Raw genomic sequence first — 21,898 nt, forward strand, 5'->3', positions numbered from 1 at the left:
TTCACACACAGCCCCCCTACAGATCACACTGCCTTCACACACAGCCCCCGTACAGATCACACTGCCTTCACACACAGCCCCCCTACAGATCACACTGCCCCTACACACAGCCCCCCTACAGATCACACTGCCCCTACACACAGCCCTCCCTACAGATCACACTGCCTTCATACACAGCCACCCTACAGATCAGCCCCCCTACAGATCACACTGCCTTCACACACAGCCCCCCTACAGATCACACTGCCCCTACAAACAGCCCCCCTACAGATCACACTGCCCCTACACACAGCCCCCCCTACAGATCACACTGCTCTCACACACAGCCCCCCTACAGATCACACTGCCCCTACACACAGCCCCCCTACAGATCACACTGCCCCTACACACAGCCCCCCCTACAGATCACACTGCCCCTACACATCCCCCCTACAGATCACACTGCTCTCACAGCCCCCCTACAGATCACACTGCCCCTACACACAGCCCCCCTACAGATCACACTGCTCTCACAGCCCCCCTACAGATCACACTGCCCCCCAACACACAGCCCCCATACAGATCACACTGCCTTCAAACACAGCCCCCCTACAGATCACACTGCCCCTACACACAGCCACCCTACAGATCACACTGCTCCTACACACAGCCCCCCTACAGATCACACTGCCCCTACACACAGCCCCCCCTACAGATCACACTGCCTTCACACACACAGCCCCCCTACAGATCACACTGCCTTCACACACAGCCCCCCTACAGATCACACTGCTCTCACACACACAGCCCCCCTACAGATCACACTGCTCTCACACACACAGCCCCCCCTACAGATCACACTGTTCTCACACACACAGCCCCCCCTACAGATCACACTGCCTTCACACACAGCCCCCCTACAGATCACACTGCCTTCACACACAGCCCCCCTACAGATCACACTGCCCCTACACAGAGCCCCCCCTACAGATCACACTGCCTTCACACACAGCCCCCCTACAGATCACACTGCTCCTACACACAGCCCCCCTACAGATCACACTGCTCCTACACACAGCCCCCTACAGATCACACTGCCTTCACACACAGCCCCCCCTACAGATCACACTGCCTTCACACACAGCCCCCCTACAGATCACACTGCCTTCACACACAGCCCCCCTACAGATCACACTGCCTTCACACACAGCCCCCCTACAGATCACACTGCCTTCACACACAGCCCCCCTACAGATCACACTGCCCCTACACACAGCCCCCCTACAGATCACACTGCCCCTACACACAGCCCCCCCTACAGATCACACTGCTCACACACAGCCCCCCTACAGATCACACTGCCCCTACACACAGCCCCCCTACAGATCACACTGCCTTCACACACAGCCACCCTACAGATCATACTGCTCTCACACACAGCCCAACTACAGATCACACTGCCTTCACACACAGCCCCCCTACAGATCACACTGCCTTCACACACAGCCCCCCTACAGATCACACTGCCCCTACACACAGCCCCCCTACAGATCACACTGCCCCTACACACAGCCCCCCTACAGATCACACTGCTCTCACACATAGCCCCCCCTACAGATCACACTGCTCTCACACACAGCCCCCCTACAGATCACACTGCCCCTACACACAGCCCCCCTACAGATCACACTGCCCCTACACACAGCCCCCCCTACAGATCACACTGCCTTCACACACACAGCCCCCCTACAGATCACACTGCTCTCGCACACAGCCCCCCTACAGATCACACTGCCCCTACACACAGCCCCCCTACAGATCACACTGCCCCTACACACAGCCTCCCTACAGATCACACTGCCCCTACACACAGCCCCCCTACAGATCACACTGCCCCTACACACAGCCCCCCCTACAGATCACACTGCCTTCACACACACAGCCCCCCTACAGATCACACTGCTCTCACACACATCCCCCTACAGATCACATTGCCTTCATATACACAGCCCCCCTACAGATCACACTGCTCTCACACACACAGCCCCCCTACAGATCACACTGCTCTCACACACAACCCCCCTACAGATCACACAGCCTTCACACACACAGCCCCCCTACAGATCACACTGCCTTCACACACAGCCCCCCTACAGATCACACTGCCTTCACACACAGCCCCCCTACAGATCACACTGTTCTCACACACACAGCCCCCCCCACAGATCACACTGTTCTCACACACACAGCCCCCCCTACAGATCACACTGTTCTCACACACACAGCCCCCCTACAGATCACACTGCCTTCACACACAGCCCCCCTACAGATCACACTGCTCTCACACACACAGCCCCCTCTACACATCACACTGTTCTCACACACAACCCCCCTACAGATCACACTGTTCTCACACACACAGCCCCCCTACAGATCACACTGCCCCTACACACAGCCCCCCCCTACAGATCACACTGCTCACACACAGCCTCCCTACAGATCACACTGCCCCCCTACAGATCACACTGCCCCTACACACAGCCCCCCTACAGATCACACTGCCCCTACACACAGCCCCCCTACAGATCACACTGCCCCTACACACAGCCCCCCCTACAGATCACACTGCTCACACAGCCTCCCTACAGATCACACTGCCCCCCAACACACAGCCCCCCCTACAGATCACACTGCTCTCACACACATCCCCCTACAGATCACACTGCCTTGACACACACACACAGCCCCCCCTACAGATCACACTGTTCTCACACACACAGCCCCCCTACAGATCACACTGCTCTCACACACAGCCCCCCCTACAGATCACACTGCTCTCACACACAGCCAACCTACAGATCACACTGCCCCCTACAGATCACACTGCTCTCACACACAGCCAACCTACAGATCAAACTGCCCCTACACACAGCCCCCCTACAGATCACACTGCCTTTAAATACAGCCTTCCCCTAAACCCTCCTTGAGGTCTCGTCTCCTCTCCTGCCGGCCTGGTCCTCTCCTCCACACAGGCTCACACTGCAGTGGCGCACCGTGAGCCTGTGAGGGGAGGAGTTTATCCCCTCTCTTCACCGCTACTCCGCCGCTGCCTGTGGCTCCGCCCAGCGACTGTAGCTCAGGTCCTTCAGGCGAAGAACTTCTGTAACGACAAGCTCAGGCAGCAGCTGGGGGCGCAGGGTTTCGCCCTTCACGCAATGGCGCGTGTACGAAAATGGCCCTGTCAGCCCGTGGCTTCAGCCGCCTCTGGGTACTGCATAAAACAGTCGGCGATGTTGGAATGTGACCACATGATCACAAAATGGCCTCAGCACAGGGGTGAGAGGGCCTTCAGCAGCAAAAGGGTTAATGATGAAGGGAGCCTACCAGCAATGAGGAAGAGATGACCTATGCCAGCTAAAGCCGTGACTGAATACTTCGGCAAGAGTAGCAGATAGCCGTATAATTGAGGCAGCCATCAGAAGCACAAGACTCTGGCGGTCTACTGTGCTGGAGAGTTAAAGGCACCACGAAACTGTCCCAATGCTGAGTTTGCGATTTAAGATTCGGAACTACCAGGCCACAAGTGATTTATGGGCGTCACCAAAGGGCACACAAAAACAGCAGCCTAAGGAGAATGGGGTGTTCCCAACTCACCTCACAGATGGGGACTTGGAAAAAGTGATATATCTCTGGTGCTAGAGTGGGTGAATGCTTAAACCTTGAATAGTGGTCTAGAGAAGACACATCTGTTATGTGAGAGCCAGGTACAGTGTCTTACAGCAAGGGAGAGCTAATGTTTATAGAGGTTCTGCCCAATACATTCTCACAGCTTCGAACCCCAGCAGGGTCAAATACTTATTACTCACTCAGGGATGTGATCTGCAGATTGCAATAAGAAATTACTCTGGAGTATAGATAAAAAAATTAATTAATATTAATATACATCAAACTACTGTCACGGATAAGCTCATTTTAAAATGTTAATACATTTTCACTAATGTAGACAATATAAATATATAAATTATATATAATAAAACATTATAATACAATTAAAAAATACAGAAAATAGAAAAATAATCGCTAATTATTTGGCGATTTCCGTCAAGCAGCATCAGCTGGTACAGGATCTCTTTCCAAACCGCTGGTCCATGTGGTTTTCAACCTGCCAGCAATTTGCAGCGGTTTTGCACTCTGGTGGCAATTTGCAGCATGTATTTTTTTTCCCACAGGCGATTTGTGATGGCTTTTCGCCAGGGATTTTCGATTTACACCCCTCCAGCGGCTATGGGCAGAGATTTTTCGCCGCTGCCCAGGTGTTTAGTGTAAGGGAGGCGCAGACAGCCCTGCACGTTCTGGGAAATAATGGCCCTTCCATTCTGATTGACTGCTGAGAGCATGACTTCTCCTAGGAGAGCCTGTGCTGGTTGCTTGGAGACAGGAGGCTGAGGCGTTGGAACCGGGGCGCCCGAGATACACTGCAGCTCTAGAGGTTGCCGGTGCTGCTGCATATAGTGTAACATAGCATTAACGCTATGGTGATCTAGTGTCTGCTCTTATTGAGCTGCTTCATGGGGATTATATAGATACATCCTTTGTGTAGTTAGAAAAGTTACATATGGAGTTTTTCATATATGCCACTAGGTGGTGCCATTGTACTACAGGTAGAGCAATGCACACGTAACAAAGCCATGCCACTAGGCTGTTGTACAACACCTAGAGCAATGTACACATAGGGAAGCCATGCCACTAGGTGGCGCTGTTGTACTACACCTTAAGCAATGTACACATGGGGAAGCCTATAATGATAACTGAGGTGTCAGTTCAGAACCTGCAATGTGATGTGTGGCATCTTTCTTCTCTCTTTTCCTCTATGCTTCCAAAGTGCTCGATATGGGAGTCCAAAGCGCCAGCTGCAGTTTTACAGGTACCATTGTACTATTTGTCTGTTTTTCCTATGGGACACTGCTAGTGCATGAGTCTTTTTTTTGTTTGTTTGTTTATTTTTGTTATAAAATGTAGCTTTGGATCTGTGTGTATCTTTTGATTTCTAGTTTTATTTCTTAACGTGCTGTGATATAACTAAAATTATTTGGGCAATTAAAGGTGTAATATACAGAAAGAGCTTTTGTTTAAAGTATATGTCTTCTGGACAAGGTTTTATATGGATGGTACTGTATATCACACAAGTGCCTTGCAATGAAGTCTAATGTTAATGTGCTTAAGCCCAGTCTCACAGCAAACCAACAGGTGAACATTAGATTAAATTACAAGCATAAGTCTCTCTCCTGCATACATAAACCTCTGCTCAATCAATGGATGATATAGATATATATATATATGTGTATATGTGTGTGTGTCTGCGTGTATATGTGTGTGTCTGCGTGTATATGTGTGTGTATATATATATATATATATATATATATATATATATATATTAATTAATGTAGCTGTAGATATTACACTTATCCCAAAGGAGATGAAACAGACCACCAATGCGCTTTTGTGCAAATAAAGGGGCTTCGTGAGAGGCTATCCCACCACTCATCCAATGTCACATATAACTATGCTCCTCTGATAAAAATAAAAGCTATGATGATAGAAACACTACATCCTTATTTATCCCACAAGACGATACAAAATATTGAACCGTATAAATAATCAACATGTATACAGATGTATCCTCGTACACCAAGCCTCAAATACGCCGTATGAGATGCAAGACGCCCAGCGTGCGCGTGCTGCCAGGTCCCCCGCGACTCTGCTTGCACCGAACATCTTTTTTGCAACTTTATCGGCTGAAAATGTGACTTGGTCGCAAGACAGTGCTGCTAACACGCACCAAGAAACTACGCTGATTAATTCGATGTGTGACACTTGCATATCTGTGCGCAACTAGAGCTGTAAATGAGGCACAATGGAACTTGGGTGGGATAAAAACCGCGGCCGCTGCTTCGTAGCACCCCGTATGCAGATACAGACTCAGTCGCACACATATATACAAGTGTCACACATCAGATTTAATCAGTGCATTCTCCTGGTGCGTCCTGGTCTCATTGCATTACAGGTGAGACTAATTTTCGGACAAAAGAGTCGATTGGCGCAATCAGAGTCTCACGTGACAGGGCGCGCTGAGAGGGGCTGTTTGCCGCAATTTGAGCAACAGCGTGTGAGAACTCATCTGTATGGTTGATGGCTACCCAAAATTTTATAATAATTTTATATGGTTATCTATTAGATAACACAACTAATGTATAAAGCACCAAATAAAAAAAAAATTAAAAAGAAAGAAAAAACATCTGCCCGTCCCAAATCTGCCTTTGTGCCGTACAGGTTCCTACGACAACTGCATATGGGTGGAATGAGACACTAGAGACAAAGTACACGTGTCAATAAAATGTTTATTTCAATTTGTATCAACTGCAGGATACCCTGGTTGTTTGTATGATGTAAGTCAACCCAAAATGAATTCCAGAATATATTATGCATACAAATAAATACAAGTGTATATTATCAACTGTACAGTATAGTAAAATACAACACAACATGTAAAGGGCAAAGGTGAAAGAGCAAAAATGCAACCACGTCCCCGCACTCATGGCAAGAATAGTATGAAACAGAGGTTCCTAAACTCCGCCCTTACAGTCCACGTTTTAAGGATATCCATGTTTTCACACAGGCGACTTAATTAGTACCTCAGTCACTTTGATTTGACCATCTGGACTCAAGCATGGATATCCTTAAAACCTGGACTATAATGGACTTTAAGGGGTCTATTTACTAAGCCTTGGATGGAGATAAAGTCCCAACCATTCGGCTCCTAAATGTCATTTTTTTTCAAGCACAGCCTGTGACATGTTAGGAGCTTTATCTCCACCTAAGGCTTAGTAAATAGAGGCCTAACTATCCAAAATACTTTTCTTTTAGAGGACAATTACATGTTGTCTCCAGCTGTTTTAATACTGGTTTCTTAACAACTTCGATAATCCAATCCGTCACTTATTGGGGGGAATTGTTTTATTCAAGTCATAAGTGACGGCCGCTGCTCCCGTCTAAAGTGACGGGAGCTATTCAATTGTTTTTGAGCCTGTGAACCTCTCAAAATACCAAATCTATCACATTTTTGGAATGCTCCTTTTATCTTTTTAGAATTATTTTATAATGGACGACAAAACCAGTGGTCGCCTAGTACAGAGACTTATCAGGAGTAAAACAGGTTTATTATTGCTAAGTGGGAAACTTTTTGGCTCCAGTCCTGTTGCCAATGCCAGAAAATGAGAAGGCGAGCTTTGGTGTAGAACAAAAATAATTCCCAAAATATAAAAGCACAAGAGGGGAACATAGTAAAGTTACAGGACTCATGGGATTTAATGGACTATAATAATGTGAGGGCTGAAGAACTACCAGGTAAGCAATAAGATGTATTGTTTGGTCGCCACCAGGAGGAGAAAAAACAGAAATAAAGTTTGATAAATAACTAAGGGGGAGATGCACTAAGCCTATGAGAGAGAGAAAGTCCCAACCAATCAGCTCCTAACTGCCACTTTACAGACTGTGTTTGAACAATGACAGGAGCTGATTGGTTGGAACTTCATCTCCGTCCACTTTACCTCTCTCCAAGGCTTAGTACATAAACCCCCTAAGTTTTTACGTAAAGTTCTAACTGAGCGACATAAAGTTGTGCTTGGATAGGAATGTGTGCCTGCTGGACATTTCAATAAGCTTAATATCCTGTTTATTGTTTCTATAGAACACTTACTGTTTGAAAAAAAAAAAAAAAATAAGAAAGCAGTAGTGATGTGTGGTAAAATCACCAATGAGGTGTATGGTACTTTTTTGATGGGGTCAGTAAAGAGCAAGAACCGTTCACACTTGTGCAGTTTGGTTTTAGGATTTATGCAGCAGGTGATTTGAATGGTCCTTTGTATGAGAATGTGGGCGCTGTGCCCACTTTTCTTGCAGATTGTCTAGTTGCAGTTACAAGTTTCCTGCTGACACAGAAATTTGTTATGTTTTGATTGTGTTTTCTCTCTCCGGGAGTGTGGTACGGCAATGGGGGCAAACTATGTGCCCTCTTAAGCTAACCTGTAACTGGTACTCTTAACTCATCATTTTTTTAACATTACATAGTGATAGTGTTAGGGATGATATTTTTAGAAAAACAAGGGCTAATAACACTACCATTGGAGCGGCTAGCTACCATCTCAGGGTAGTGATTGGAACTGTCCCGAAGGGACTAATCCTGAGGCTTTGATGTTCTTCTGCCTGGTACCTTTTTATTTAGTAATTGCCCACATTTAATTACAGCCAACAGTTTGAAATTTTGTTGGGTTTGTAAAATGGCCATGGCAAGCTTGTCAGTATCAAAGGTCTGGGAGATTTAAAAAGGGGAATGAAGTCAACAGCACACCTAGTTGCTGCAGCTTCAATTAAAATTTATATGGGACATTCTACACCACCTAATCAGGTACAATAAATATAAATTATATATAATTTATTTATTTATTTATTTTCATTCCAAGGTAGAGATCTGACACTCACTATAAAATAATAACTTCATACCCCGTTGCCCTCTGAAGACTGTGCAAATTCTATGCACCAATCACAACACACCAGTAATGGCGGCACTCAAGGATTAATAGACGACCACTACATAAGTCCAGCCAAGTCGACGTTTCAATGCGACAGCATTTTCATCAGGACACAAATAGTACAAAACTAACTGACCTTAAATAAGTGCTCCCCTCCACCATGTTTCCGCGTTCTTCTCCCCAGTTTCCGGCTAGAGTCCCGCTTGTAAACGTGTCATGATGACTTCACCAACATGCATCCATCACCTTACCAACAACTGAATATACATGACTACATTACTAATACATAAAAATGTAAAACATAGAACATCTAGATACATACTAAGACAAGACTGGTACAGAAGCATTGCAACGAAAAAAAGTACAACAAGATAAGCGTCCTAGAAGAGAAATACACATATACTCACACGGTTATCATGTCGCTAACGGAGATATGCCGTACTGAAACATTACAGCCAGTGCGTTCCTGATAATGCATACAACAAATATTATATACCAATTATGACAATGAAACAATTACACAGAATAAAACATGAAAAGCTCAAAGTAATATACACATATGCCCCAACCTAATAGTATATTTATAGAAAGCAGTGGAGACCCATTGTTTTGTTAAGACCCTTAGGACTAAGCATGTCCAAAAGGAAAATCCACCTAGTCTCTTTTTGGAGGAGGGTCTTAGATCTATTCCCACATGGTCAGTGACATTGTGTCTCATCGCCATCAGGGAATGAGTGTTTATTCTTAGCGTGTTGAGGTGTTGTGATGCTGCTGGTCTCTTAACGGGGTGTGGTATTAGAGATAGACAGTAATTAGTTAGACAGGGAAAAAAGTTAGACACAAAAAAAAGTCAGACACACTAAAGTTAGATATGTACAAAGTTTGACGGGTACAAAAGGTCGACAGGGTCAAAAGTTCAACATGAAAATGGTCGACAATAATTTTTGTGTTTTTAAGCCTAACCCTCCAGTAAGTGCCTAACCCTCCAGTAAGTGCCTAACCCTCCAGTAAGTGCCTAACCCTCCAGTAAGTGCCTAACCCTCCAGTAAGTGCCTAACCCTCCAGTAAGTGCCTAACCCTCCAGTAAGTGCCTAACCCTCCAGTAAGTGCCTAACCCTCCCTCCTAGTGCCTAACCCTAACCGTAGGGGTAAGTGTCTAACCCTAACTCTAAACCTAACCCTAATCCTAAAAAAATAAATGAAAACAATGTGTCGACCATTTTTGTGTCAATCTTTTTCATGTCGAACTTTTGACCCTGTCGATCTTTTGTACCTGTTGAACTTTTTACATGGCTAACTTTAGTGTGTCTGACTTTTGTCTGTGTCGAACTTTTATCCTTGTCTAACTATTAACTTTCTAACATCTGGTGTCTATCTAGACATTGTCTAACTAATTACTGTCTGCCTATAGTCCGGAACCCCTCTTAATGGTCCTGACACAAGGGGACCGAGGTCGACAGATGGACTAAGAATCAATACGTGATTGTGTTATGCACCATACAAACGCTGTGTTGATATGGATCAGCCTGAAGGCTGCTGGCAGCAAGTTGGATTGAGCTAGGAGTTCAATTTTATTCTTTTTACTGGGTGGTGATGAAGAGGTTTTCTATGTTGCTAAATTAGCATTATTGTGAAGTTAATGGACTTTGTTCATACTAATAAAAATGTTTTACATTTTTTGAAAGAGAGTGCCCTCTTGTGGAACTATTAATTGACTAGATTGGTAGGCTGCTGGCCGCACTAGAGTGAGCACCTCGCAACTTGTGAAGTTTCAAGAGGAGTGCAAACACTTTTCTCATATAGTTATCTATCTATTTATCTCTATGATGTAGTCGGCATGGTGTGCGGGATGCAGACGGTGTAAATACAGCCGCCGAAATCCAGTATCCCAACCGTCGGCATCCCGAAGGTAAGTATCTGGGTGTTAGGGGGAGGTTAGGCTTAGGCACTAGGGGGCGCAGTTGGGGTTAGGCATCAGGGAGATAGGGTAGGGCAGTGGTTCCCAAACTGTGCGCCGTGGCACACTGGGGTGCCTTGGGACACTTGCAAGGGTGCCTCAGGTTGGTGGTCCAGCACCAAATCAAATTATTTATGGTCAATGGAATGTAAATATGTGGACAAACAGAAGCGCACACCTGTCCACCACCACATTACTGACCCTAAGGATGACAGGTACAGTAAGCACAATTTACTTCACTACATTTTTTCTGAATTTCTCAATAACAAACTTTATATATTGTAATACAATCACATTAACTAATTTTAAAGAAGACAGTCCACTTTTCTGTGTAATTTAACATTGGGAATGTAGTGTTTTCTGTATGCAGACAAGGAAGAATAGTAAACCCACCACAGACTGTCTGATCTATACACCCTTACTTAATGTGCACGGGAAATGTAATGTTTATTTTTGCTTGAACAGTATAATGATAATACAAATATGACATGTGCCAAGATAACAATCATGCAGGTAAAGATCGGTCTGCAGCATGAAAAATAACAATACAGATATATATCTAAGTAGCCAGCATAAAACATAATGTGACATCCAGAAATATTAGTCTCCAGTGAGATGTGTTCTAACGCAAGTTTTGGGGTTTTATTTCTAAATACACCTAAACAGTGTTTAAGATGTCTGTGTTGTTAAAGTTTACCCATCGCCTACCCACCTCCTAGGCGGCCTTCAAATTTACATGCAGAAATCCAATAGGACATATGTTTCCCAGCTATAAACATGGTCCACGGAAGTTTTGGGTTTGGACAACTCCGATCTACTGAAAGTCAGACCAAGGAGAGTGAATATCTGATTCTCAGCTGTGGTGTTATCACAGGGATTTGTGTCTTTTTCATTTATTTTTGTTGGTTTAGATTAGTTTCTATGGGGACAATTTCAATTAATAGCAAGTTGGGAAGTTGGTCCCGGAGCTATTCAATTCACCACGCAGCTAAGTTGCAGAATGCTGTATCTCGCGACTAAAGCAAGGTGTTTAATTGCGAGAACCGGCATTCTCCGACTACAGAGCCCAGCCGCAAGGCTTTTAGTGCCAGCTAAGCCGGCAAACAGCCTCGCGGAAAGCACTATAGTTGGATTTCTCTTCTCATCCTCAGGAGGATGAGAGACTAAATCCTTTAGTCACCCTTACCTGCACGCTGAATTGATTAGCTCTGGGAATTTCCAGCCAGCCCTATCCACAGCGCTCTGAATTTAATCGTCCCCAATAAATGTTAATTATGAAGTAAAAGCTTCATTTATTCAGCATAGTTATTTTAATTTTCCTACTATTGAATTTTATCTCCATGTGCCTGACTTTACCAAGCAATTTACTTTGCGCAATAGTAGTCTCACCACAGTTCCATTTAATCATCATGAAGACCATTAAGAACTTTTTGTATCTTACTTTGGAAGGAGGAGCTCGTCCTAGGGCATCCACTCAGCCAAACCACTGATGGTCGTGCTGGATAATCGCTGCTGCTTATTGAGTTTAGCTGTAGCGGTGCGATCACCAGCTTCACAATACTTTGTTAGTCCAGGAATGGCAAACCGGCACTCTATGAAAGATGCCCGATAATAGTGACAATCATTGTTTGGGTACCAGAAGACCATCCTTTAGCGATCTTCCACCGGAAATGTAATTCTGAAAGAAGATCACATGGTTATAATAAAATGAAAATTTCAGTTTAACTTCTGATTCAGTGGGTCTCCCAGAAAGGATTCACTGGTCCATTTGTTTTTTACTTTCATCTTCTAATTTGCCGATAAACTTTATGTTGCAGGGGCAAACGCAGGATAATTAAAGGGGGGTTTCCGAATCTCCAATCTCAGAAGAAAAAAAAATTTCAATAAAAAAAAATATATATATATATATATATATATATATTTATTACACACACACATACTGTATATGTGTGTGTATGTATGTATATATATATATATATATATATATATATATATATATATATATAATACAGTTACATGTATATAGCTAGCACTGGTAAAAAAAACAATAACATTGAATATTTAAAATAAATTCTTCCTTTATTTGCAATAATGCCAGGGCTACTGATGTATAGGAAGAACATCCATGAAGAAGTACTATTCATAAGCAATTACTCTAGAAAACATCAAGGTTTTCAAACAGTTAACTCACCATTGTGACTGTCAGGGTTGTGGAGTGAGCTCCATACAGCAGCCAGCGTTTGTAGAGGGGGAGGGTTCATAAACCTGAGTGCAGAGAGAACAAAGGTTCCCTGTCCTGCCTCAGCGGGCTGTCTGTATGTGCACAGGGGGGGGTTCTAGGTACTCAGAAACCCCCCCTGCGTGCACTACTGTGTTGTGAGGATGTCCAAAGCTAGAAATTCCACATCTAAGGGTGTTTTTAGCCTAACATCCTTTTAAGTGCAACTTACTGAAATCAAAGGTTTGTAAATAGTTTAATTTCAATCTTTTATAAGTACAGTTGAACTAATATATATATATATACAGACTTTCATGTGCCACTTCTGTGGATTGGAAGCTGTCATAATGAGAGAGAGAGGGTAATATATGGAAATTATTGCTTTATTTTTGTTGGTTTGGGTGGTGGTTGTGATTTGTTTTGGGTGGGGGGTGAGGGATGTATTACAGCAATAGTTTGTACAGGTTTTATTTTTTCATTTATTTATTATTATTAAAACTTCATCCAATTCAGCAATTTGGGATTGGTCATAAACATCACATATATTTGGAGGTGATATGAACAACATATTTTAAATTCTCTGTACACTGAGCTGTTAAAGTCAGTTTAGTTTAACAATGTATTATGGTCCATTATATACATTGATGTTACATTTCTGCATGTTTATAGGTTTTTTGAGGGGTTTTTTTGCACTCCTTTCAGTATTTGTTCCACTTTGTTGACATTAGGCTCTCAGTCCTAGAGTTATTACAGGACCGAGTTGGAGTAGTCGCCTAGTTATTATGTCCTAGAACTGCTGCAAAACACTATTTTGATGTCCTGCCATTATGTCATCCAGAGTAAGAGGACAGATATTGCTCTCTGGCAGGGAAGAGAGACATGGGAATGCTGAGCGTGAACAATATTTAGTGCACATTGCCGGAATGTAATGACCCCTCTCTGTCGAAGGATCAATACCCCTCCTCTGCTAACGACCTGCGGATGCCCTTGTACTTTACCATTTCTTCCATTCAGCGTATACAAGGGAGAGACTTTGTGCTGGAGTATGGCACTGCTGGTTTTATAGAGCAGCATCAATTAAGAACATACTACAGCACACATGTCAGTCCACTAGATTGTAAGCTTTTCTGGTCAAGTTCTTTTGTTCGCTTGTCTGCTTTGAAGGCCTTGTGCATATTGCGAGCAAGCTAAATGCATCAATAACAGGTCAATTTGGACCTTGTGAGTTCATCTACACAATTATTTCTGCCACATGTTGTACTACTAGGAGTGGAGGATTGACAGTACAATTAAATAGACAAGCATTTGCCGTGTATGCTTGCATTCATCTGATCATTGCCTAATATTACTCAAGATAGACCCTTACCATGTTTATTCCTCTGGTGGGACAGCACTAGAGGTTTAGTACATGTCAGATTGACATTTGCAATATTTTTTACTAGAACATGATTGTACACAAAAGCTATGAGCTATAATGTTACTTGATCCAGAGGTTTTCCTTTTCCTTCAGTAGAAACTCTGGAGCTCATTCAGACCCGCTCGCTAGATGCGTTCGCTCGCATCCAGCGTAGGCAAATCCAGCGCACGCCCGGCAAAGCATTAGCACGCCCATTATGTCTCGGCGTGCAACCACTTTGTGTATGCAGACGCCCACTTGCGCACGTCATGTCCTGGTAGTGCATGAAACCATTGGTACATCGAGCACCATCGGATGCGATCGCAGCGCTTGAGGTTGACTTTACCCTGCCGCAAGCACTGGGATCACTTCAGTGTGAAATTCAACCAGGTGACGTATACAGTGACGCTGCCCGTTAATTGTGCACGCCTCTGAAACGGCGTTGAGATTCGCTCAGACGCGCCTACGTTCGCACCTCCACTCCCCCCGTTTCTAGTGGCCAGCCCCTGTCACCACCCACAAACGGCCTCTCCTGTCACTCATTCAGCTGGGCTGTCTATGCTGGGCGAGCGATCACTTCCCGATCTTTCTCAGTGGCTCGGGCACGCGCATTGCGATGCATGCGTAGATTGCAAATATCGGCCAGCTACGAGCAAACTCATCCTAGCGAGCGGGTCTGAATCGGCTCCTCTGTCCTGATCAGTCTTGGGGGTACTCGCCCTACTCATCCACTTCAAATATTAGTCCATTCCTTTGTATGATCCTTTACAAGATACACTCTCTATTAGAGAGTGTTACACTCTCTATTAGAGAGTATATCAGGCAGTAACCTGTGTATAGTGCAGCACTTCCATATCTACTCTCTACTACTTTGTTCGACTGCGTTGAGGTTGTAAATGGAATAGTTGGGGGCCAGCTGTAGTCAAGATCACGGAAGCCTGGTCTACCCAAAGACGTATATGTAACAGTTTAGATAAGCGCAACATACAACCCTTTTTAGAACGTAAACCATCCTAAATACAATAGGGTTGATCACTTGACTTATTAGCAGTAACATACGGTGCTCCGCAGCACTTTACAACTGGGAACAGACACCATAATAAACCAAAACTGGGGCATTCATTAACAGACTAGGTATGATCTACATTTGCACATTCGTATACAATCTCTTCATTTGCACACTACATTAGTATCTTAAAATAAAAACACATACTTAAAATATGTCCACAAAGACAAATTTACAGAAGGCTCCTAAAACTTTAATATTTGTGATTTTTTTGCACCAGCTCTTGGATCCCTCTTAGGTTCTATTTTAATGCTTACGTTTGTGCTTTTATCATGGTACATTCACTATATCTTGTAGAATATGCAGCAAAATTTGTTGGCTCTGTAAACAAGAAAAACTGCTAAAGTTGTTTTTCTGTTTTTTTTTTTTTTGTTGTTTTTTTTGTTTTTTGTTTTTGAACAAGTAGAAATTCTACAATTTTAAGTCTGATTAATAATTTTTCTCTTTGTGTGAATTCTCTTGTATGTGTTGTGCTATAGGATGTTTGCCTAGCACCAAGAATCCATGCAATGTAGTAAGCATATACCGGATTTTACTGAGCAACAAGGTCTTGAATAATTCAACTTGCATTCGCCAAGATGAAAACCTCCTAATACTTTGACTCTAATAGGTCTAATGGATTTCTGCTCCAACACTGATCTAGAGGGAATAGTCTTATAAACCAATTGCTTTAAGCATTCAAACTGTAAGTGACACTCCCATAGACGAGCGGGATTGTTCACATATCACGTCCATCTTACTGTGAGCCTTTTATAAACTAGAACTTGTTCTTAATGAGGAGAACATCAAGACCTCGGGTAAGTCCTATAGTTACCGGTGAAGCTTGGACGTGAATTGATTTTGTTTTTTTTTCCCCACACTTTGGAGAATTTCTCACTTTTTTTCGCTATAGGAAATTGATGACTCAAAGAAAAAAAAAAAATATATATATATATATATATCGTTAAAGTTGTTAAATCTAATGCATATTTATTAAATATTTGGAATTGTATTCATTTTTAAGTAATTTATTTTGTGCTACTGGATTCTATGATACTTGTATTTCATTGTCTAATACAGTTATGTTTTTACATTTTTTTTTATTTTATAATAAGGAAATTAATGTTATTCAGAGAATAATCTGCTAGAAATATGTAGACTGCAGTCACTGTATTCAGATTTATTTTGTACATTATTAATTGCATCTCTTGTTTTTTAACTTGTATTGCAAATTTTATTTTTATTTAATGTTATTCGTTTTGCATGATGCCGTTTCTCCACGACAGCTTTTCCAATTTTTTTTTTTCTGCTTTTGCTGGGTTTTTTTTTTGTTTTTTTTTGTCAGATTTGTACAGTTATTATTTTGCACAGGGTCATGTAAGCAGCGTGATAATAGCATGGTTTATGGCTGCAGATTACTCTCCTAAAGTGCGCCTTTTGAAAATGACGGGATTTGCTGGCACAGGGTTCGCGCGTAACTAGGAATATTCCAGTTTAAATCTCTTGAGTCATATAGTTTAATAGGGTTTACTCTCGACTGGTATTGACAATTTGATAGATGAGGATTTTAGATGTAATAAAGCCTTTCTGAAATTGGGTTAGGATTTGAAATCCAATGTGTGTTTATGTAACTATTGCTACACTGTACATAGGTTTGCCTGGAGAGCATGTAAAAGCTTATATCTATTGCGCTGTAAAATGTCTTGCTATAATTTTTGTTGTATAATATGTTCCTCCAGGTATTTTTAACCATTAGATATGTACAGCCATGGCCAAAAGTTTTAAGAATGACACAAGTATTGGTTTTCACAAAGTTTACTGCTTCAGTGTTTAGACCTTATTGTCGGATGTTACTATGGTATACTGAAATAAAATTACAAGCATTTCATAAGTGTCAAAGGGTTACATTAAGTTTATGCAAAGGGTGAATTGCAGAGGTCTTGAAAAAGAAGGGTGAACAATGCAAATATTGACTCTCTGCATAAACTTAAAGGCTTTTATTGACAATTACATTGATACTTATGAAATACTTGTAATTTTACTTCAGTATACCATAGTAACATCTTACAAAAAGGTCTAAAAACACTGAAGCAGCAAACTTAGTAAAAAACAATACTTGTGTCATTCTTAAAACTTTGGCCATGGCTGTATATATATATATATATATATATATATATATATATATATATATATATATATATATATATATATATACAATGAGGCAGATATATAATCTGCTATGCATATGGTGCACCATTTTGTTCTGGTTGCACACTGATTAAAAGCTGTGATGTTTGTAGTTACTAGTACTTCAGGCGTTAATTGAGAGGTGTAAAATTCTCACCTCTACAGGCTAGATCTCTGCCTGGGTGAATGTAAAAGCCCCCATACAGCAGCAATCATATGAGGCAATTCTGAGTTTTGGAGACGATCGTATGGGGATCACCGATTCCGACCTAAAAGTGATTGGAATCGGTGAATCCGATTGTCCAACATGTTGGATTTCGCCAATGAATCGGGGCTGTAGATTGCTAGTGTATGGTGACAATCAGCCAATTTGCTGACCGTTACTAGTAAAATGGGTACTTTCATCTGTTGCAGCTCTGATCTTTGGATGAAAATGATCTGCGAATCACTGTAAATTATCAGCAGTGTTGGTTTGTTCATTAAATCAGGGGGATAAATGCAGAATCTGTGAATCTTATTTTATGATTTGCACCTGTATTGGTCCCCTTTAGTCACAGAACTCTAAAGCTGCATACACACGTAAAGATTTTCTGGCCAACCATCCAACTAGTTGATTGGTTGGAATGAAAATCTGGTAACGTATGGGAGTAAATGATGATCAGCAATTTGCTCCTAAATACCAGAAAACAGATGAAAATGGTCGTCAGACAAGTTTGTTAAATGTTTGATCTAAACAATTTGTTCAAACAACAGTTTTTGTCCATTTACCGGCATTGGGAGCAAATTGCTGATTGTCATTTGCTTTCATACCTTACCAGATCTTCATTCCAACCAATCAACTAGTTGGCTGGTTGGACAGAAAATCTTTACGTGTGTATGCAGCTTTAGTTATCAGTTTGAAGTTGGAATTGCATCCACTTTATCTAGAAGTGTGATCGCTAATGCAGACTTTAGATTTTTAGCTTTTCTCAGAAACCAGCTCTCTAAACTTCTGTAGTATAGCACCTTCCAAAGCTGCTGTAATGGTCTGTGTGTAATGGACGTGAGCTGGGTGACCAATAGGAAGTCCTGTGCTTTGTGGCTGCTTATTGGACAGGCTTTGTCGTTTGTGCGCAGTACAGGTGGAGGGGAACCTTCAGATAAAATAGTTCCCTGGTCTCCACTACAGTATACAAGACGCCTTGGTAAACCACAATAACACGGAGCACAGCTGTAATGGGATGTTAGTTGTGCTACACACTTTGCAAAGTGTAGATTATTTTTCTAACTGTTGATTTGCATTACACCCCTTACTGTCATTATACGACAACAAGGATATTTTTTAATTTATTTTTTTTTGTTTGGTTTTTGAAACATTCTAAGAAACAGCTTTGATCTCATATAAATATGCAAATACTCTCTGTGGTCAACCCATCAATTTAAAAACAATTCTGCATCTTCCGCTGGTGGCTTTATAAGTTTGGATCCGCGTTCTGTGATTATTTCAGGGAATTTAATCCCAGTGTGCGGGGTAGGTTTAGGTGAAGTGACCGTCACAGTATCCTCTGACTTAAAGTACAGTGGTCATTTCTAAAAACAAAAATAATGCAGCATTACAATTTAAGATGTATAATTGCAAACCTAATAATGCTAATCAGCCAATGGTTGGTAAAGTTAATTTATCATTCTTAGCAGAAGTGAAAAAGCAGTCACACAATTATAATATATGAGCTGTGAAATGTTGCCTGCCTTGTAGCCATTGCGCTAAAGTGACAGCTGCTGTTTTGTTGGATGAATATTCTTGCGGATGTAGCCCATTAATTCACTAGAAAGCAACGACATCACTGAGAAGCTAGTCACTGGGGAGCGTCTATTTTTTTTTGGGGGGGGGGGGGGAATGAAATGAGTCCTTGGAAAACTGACCTTTTTTTTGTTATAGGGGCGAAATTGTCTTACACCTCCAATCTATGCAAGATTTCCAACAGTGTTACCTGTTATGAATGAGCGAGACGGGTGATGTCGCATGTACCACTTTCACACAGAAGCTGGGGCATTGACCCGGCATTTGGAGCACGGGTCAGTTCCCGGTTCCAGACTATTTAACCCACCGTGTCCCCCCCCCCCCTACCCTTACCCTGTTCAGACAGACAATGAAATTGCCGGGCAAGCATTTGGAAAGGGTCAACCCGGGTTTGCAATTCCTGGGACTTCAACCCTGGAAAGTCTTGGCATTTTTGACCCGGGTTGACCCTTCACACAGAAAAGAACCCAGGTTGACCCAGCAAATTACCAAGTCCTATTCTCTGTCTGAAAAGGGCATTATAGACTAAGTCATAGGTAAGAGAAGGCAAAGGGGGTGCAGTTTCACACCCACTTATAGACGGCACTTATCTGTATGGACACTAGGGAGGTGGGAAGATTAAAATGCTCAAAGATGGTTGGCAGCCAGTCATCTCCAATTTTCCTGTGCGAGGGAAAATCAGTGATGTTACGTATCACAAAGTGACTTCGACCGTTATGCACTTCATTCCCATTGTGTCTAACTGAATACCCTCCTATTTCTCTTATTTTTGTGATCATTTTAAAGTTAGTTATATTAATAACTATCCCCTTTGCGACCTAGGTGATCATTGTTGCTTTATTATTTTATTTATTACCAGTTATTTATATAGCGCACACATATTCCTGCAGCGCTTTACAGAGAATATTTGGCCATTTACATCAGTCCCTGCCCCAGTGGAGCTTACACTCTATATTCCCTATCACATGGTCACACACATATACACTAGGCTTAATTTTGTTACGACCCAATTAACCTACCAGTATATTTTTGGAGTGTGAGAGGAAACTCACGCAAGCACAGGGAGAATATACAAACTCCACACAGTTAGGGCCATAGTGGGAACCGAACCCACGACCTCAGTGCTGTGAGGCAGTAATGCTAACCATTACACCGTCTGTGCTGCCCCTCTGTATAATCATTTTAATGCTAATAGATAGATGAGAGGGTTGTAGCAGAGTAATGGATATCTGAACATCTTAAGTGTCAATGTAAAACAAACCCATTTGGGATGTCCCAGATCATATTTGGAGAGTAACCTTCCCCACCATATCCCACAGGGGGCTTCTCCAGCAGATCCTTCCTGTAATGTATTGCTGCAGTGTTTTATCTTCCATTACCCGGGATTATCCTCCTCCCTCTTATCTGAGCCTGTGAATAGATCGATCAGGAAAGAAATACATTTTACACTTTAAATGGCATAGAAAGCAATAATGTATTAAAGGAAAAGTCACTAAGGAAGTACATTTTCCACCAAATACTGCTTATACCGTGAACATTGAAAATACCGATTATTCTATAAATATGCTACAGAAAATGCCCTAGCAACAAATTAGTATGGCTGAGCTTTATCATGGCGCAGTGTACTTTATAAGGTGTGTTTGGTTAGGGAGAGAGCACATTATTCTATTCATGCTTTGGGGGAGATGTATCAAAGATTCTGAAGAGCGAAAATGGACAAGTTGCTCATATCAACCAATCAGATTGTGTCTATCATTTACCTAATACATCTATAAAACGATCGCTGCAGTCTGAATGGTTGCTATGGGCAACTTCTTCATTGTTTCACTTTAGAAGGGTTGATACATCTCCCCCAAAGCATGAATATAATAATGTGCTCTCTCCTTAACCAAACACACCTTATAAAGTACACTGTGCCATGATAAAGCTCAGCCATACTAGGGCATTTTCTGTAGCACATTAATAGAATAATATGTCTCCTGCTTGTCTGGAATAACATCAAATTTCTTTCTCTTTTTGCTAATTCTGCCTTGTTGCATTTAACAAAACCCCTGGAAGTATTGTAGACCGGCGCCATGTACATCACTCACCCTATTATAAAGCAGGTATTGTTTTGCCGGTGTCATGTACTAAATTAGTAAGAATAATATAGACCCTACAGATTGAGTTACAGCTGCTGTCTTAACTTTTACTCTCCTTACTTTAAAAAAATGCTTGGGGAACAAAACTTTAAATCGCCTACATCTATCTTAGTGGGAAAGTGTAAAGAGATAATATTGGGGTGTACAAATCATTCTGGAAGTTTCTATGGGTTGGGTACGGGATACCGGCACTCAGAATCCCGACGCTGGCATCTCGACTGGGCTACAATGCCGACACCTACCGGTAGGTCCCATTGCTTCCCATGCATTCACGTGTGATAGAGCCTGTTCCTGCGTTCTGCTGCTGTCCATTGCTTCCCATGCATTCACGTATGATAGAACCTGTTGCCGCGGTCTGGTACTGTCCATTGCTTCCCATGCTTTCACGTATAATAGAACCTGTTGCCGCGGTCTGGTACTGTCCATTGCTTCCCATGCTTTCACGTATGATAGAACCTATTGCAGCTGTCTGGTACTGTCCATTGCTTCCCATGCTTTCACGTATGATAGAACCTGTTGCCGCAGTCTGGTACTGTCCATTGCTTCCCATGCTTTCACGTATGATAGAACCTGTTGCCGCAGTCTGGTACTGTCCATTGCTTCCCAT

The 21,898-nt window shown here is 42.5% G+C and overlaps 1 protein-coding gene across 7 annotated transcripts in view; it reads left to right on the forward strand.

Annotated features, from left to right (window-relative positions):
- Positions 1 to 21,898, forward strand: part of KCNAB2 (potassium voltage-gated channel subfamily A regulatory beta subunit 2) — a 244,950-nt gene that overhangs the window by 92,426 nt on the left and 130,626 nt on the right. For 5 of the 7 annotated variants that reach the window (XM_088447733.1, XM_088447738.1, XM_088447735.1 and 2 more), the window contains exon 3: positions 4,862 to 4,903. The exons of the other annotated variants lie outside the window; for them this stretch is intronic. In XM_088447733.1, coding sequence (XP_088303859.1) covers positions 4,862 to 4,903 — 42 coding nt within the window. The remainder of the gene's footprint in view (positions 1 to 4,861; positions 4,904 to 21,898) is intronic. 7 annotated transcript variants of the gene reach the window in all.

The sequence above is a fragment of the Taudactylus pleione genome, unplaced genomic scaffold (assembly GCF_031769625.1).
Source record: "Taudactylus pleione unplaced genomic scaffold, aTauple2 ptg000437l, whole genome shotgun sequence".
Classification (NCBI taxonomy): domain Eukaryota; kingdom Metazoa; phylum Chordata; class Amphibia; order Anura; family Myobatrachidae; genus Taudactylus; species Taudactylus pleione.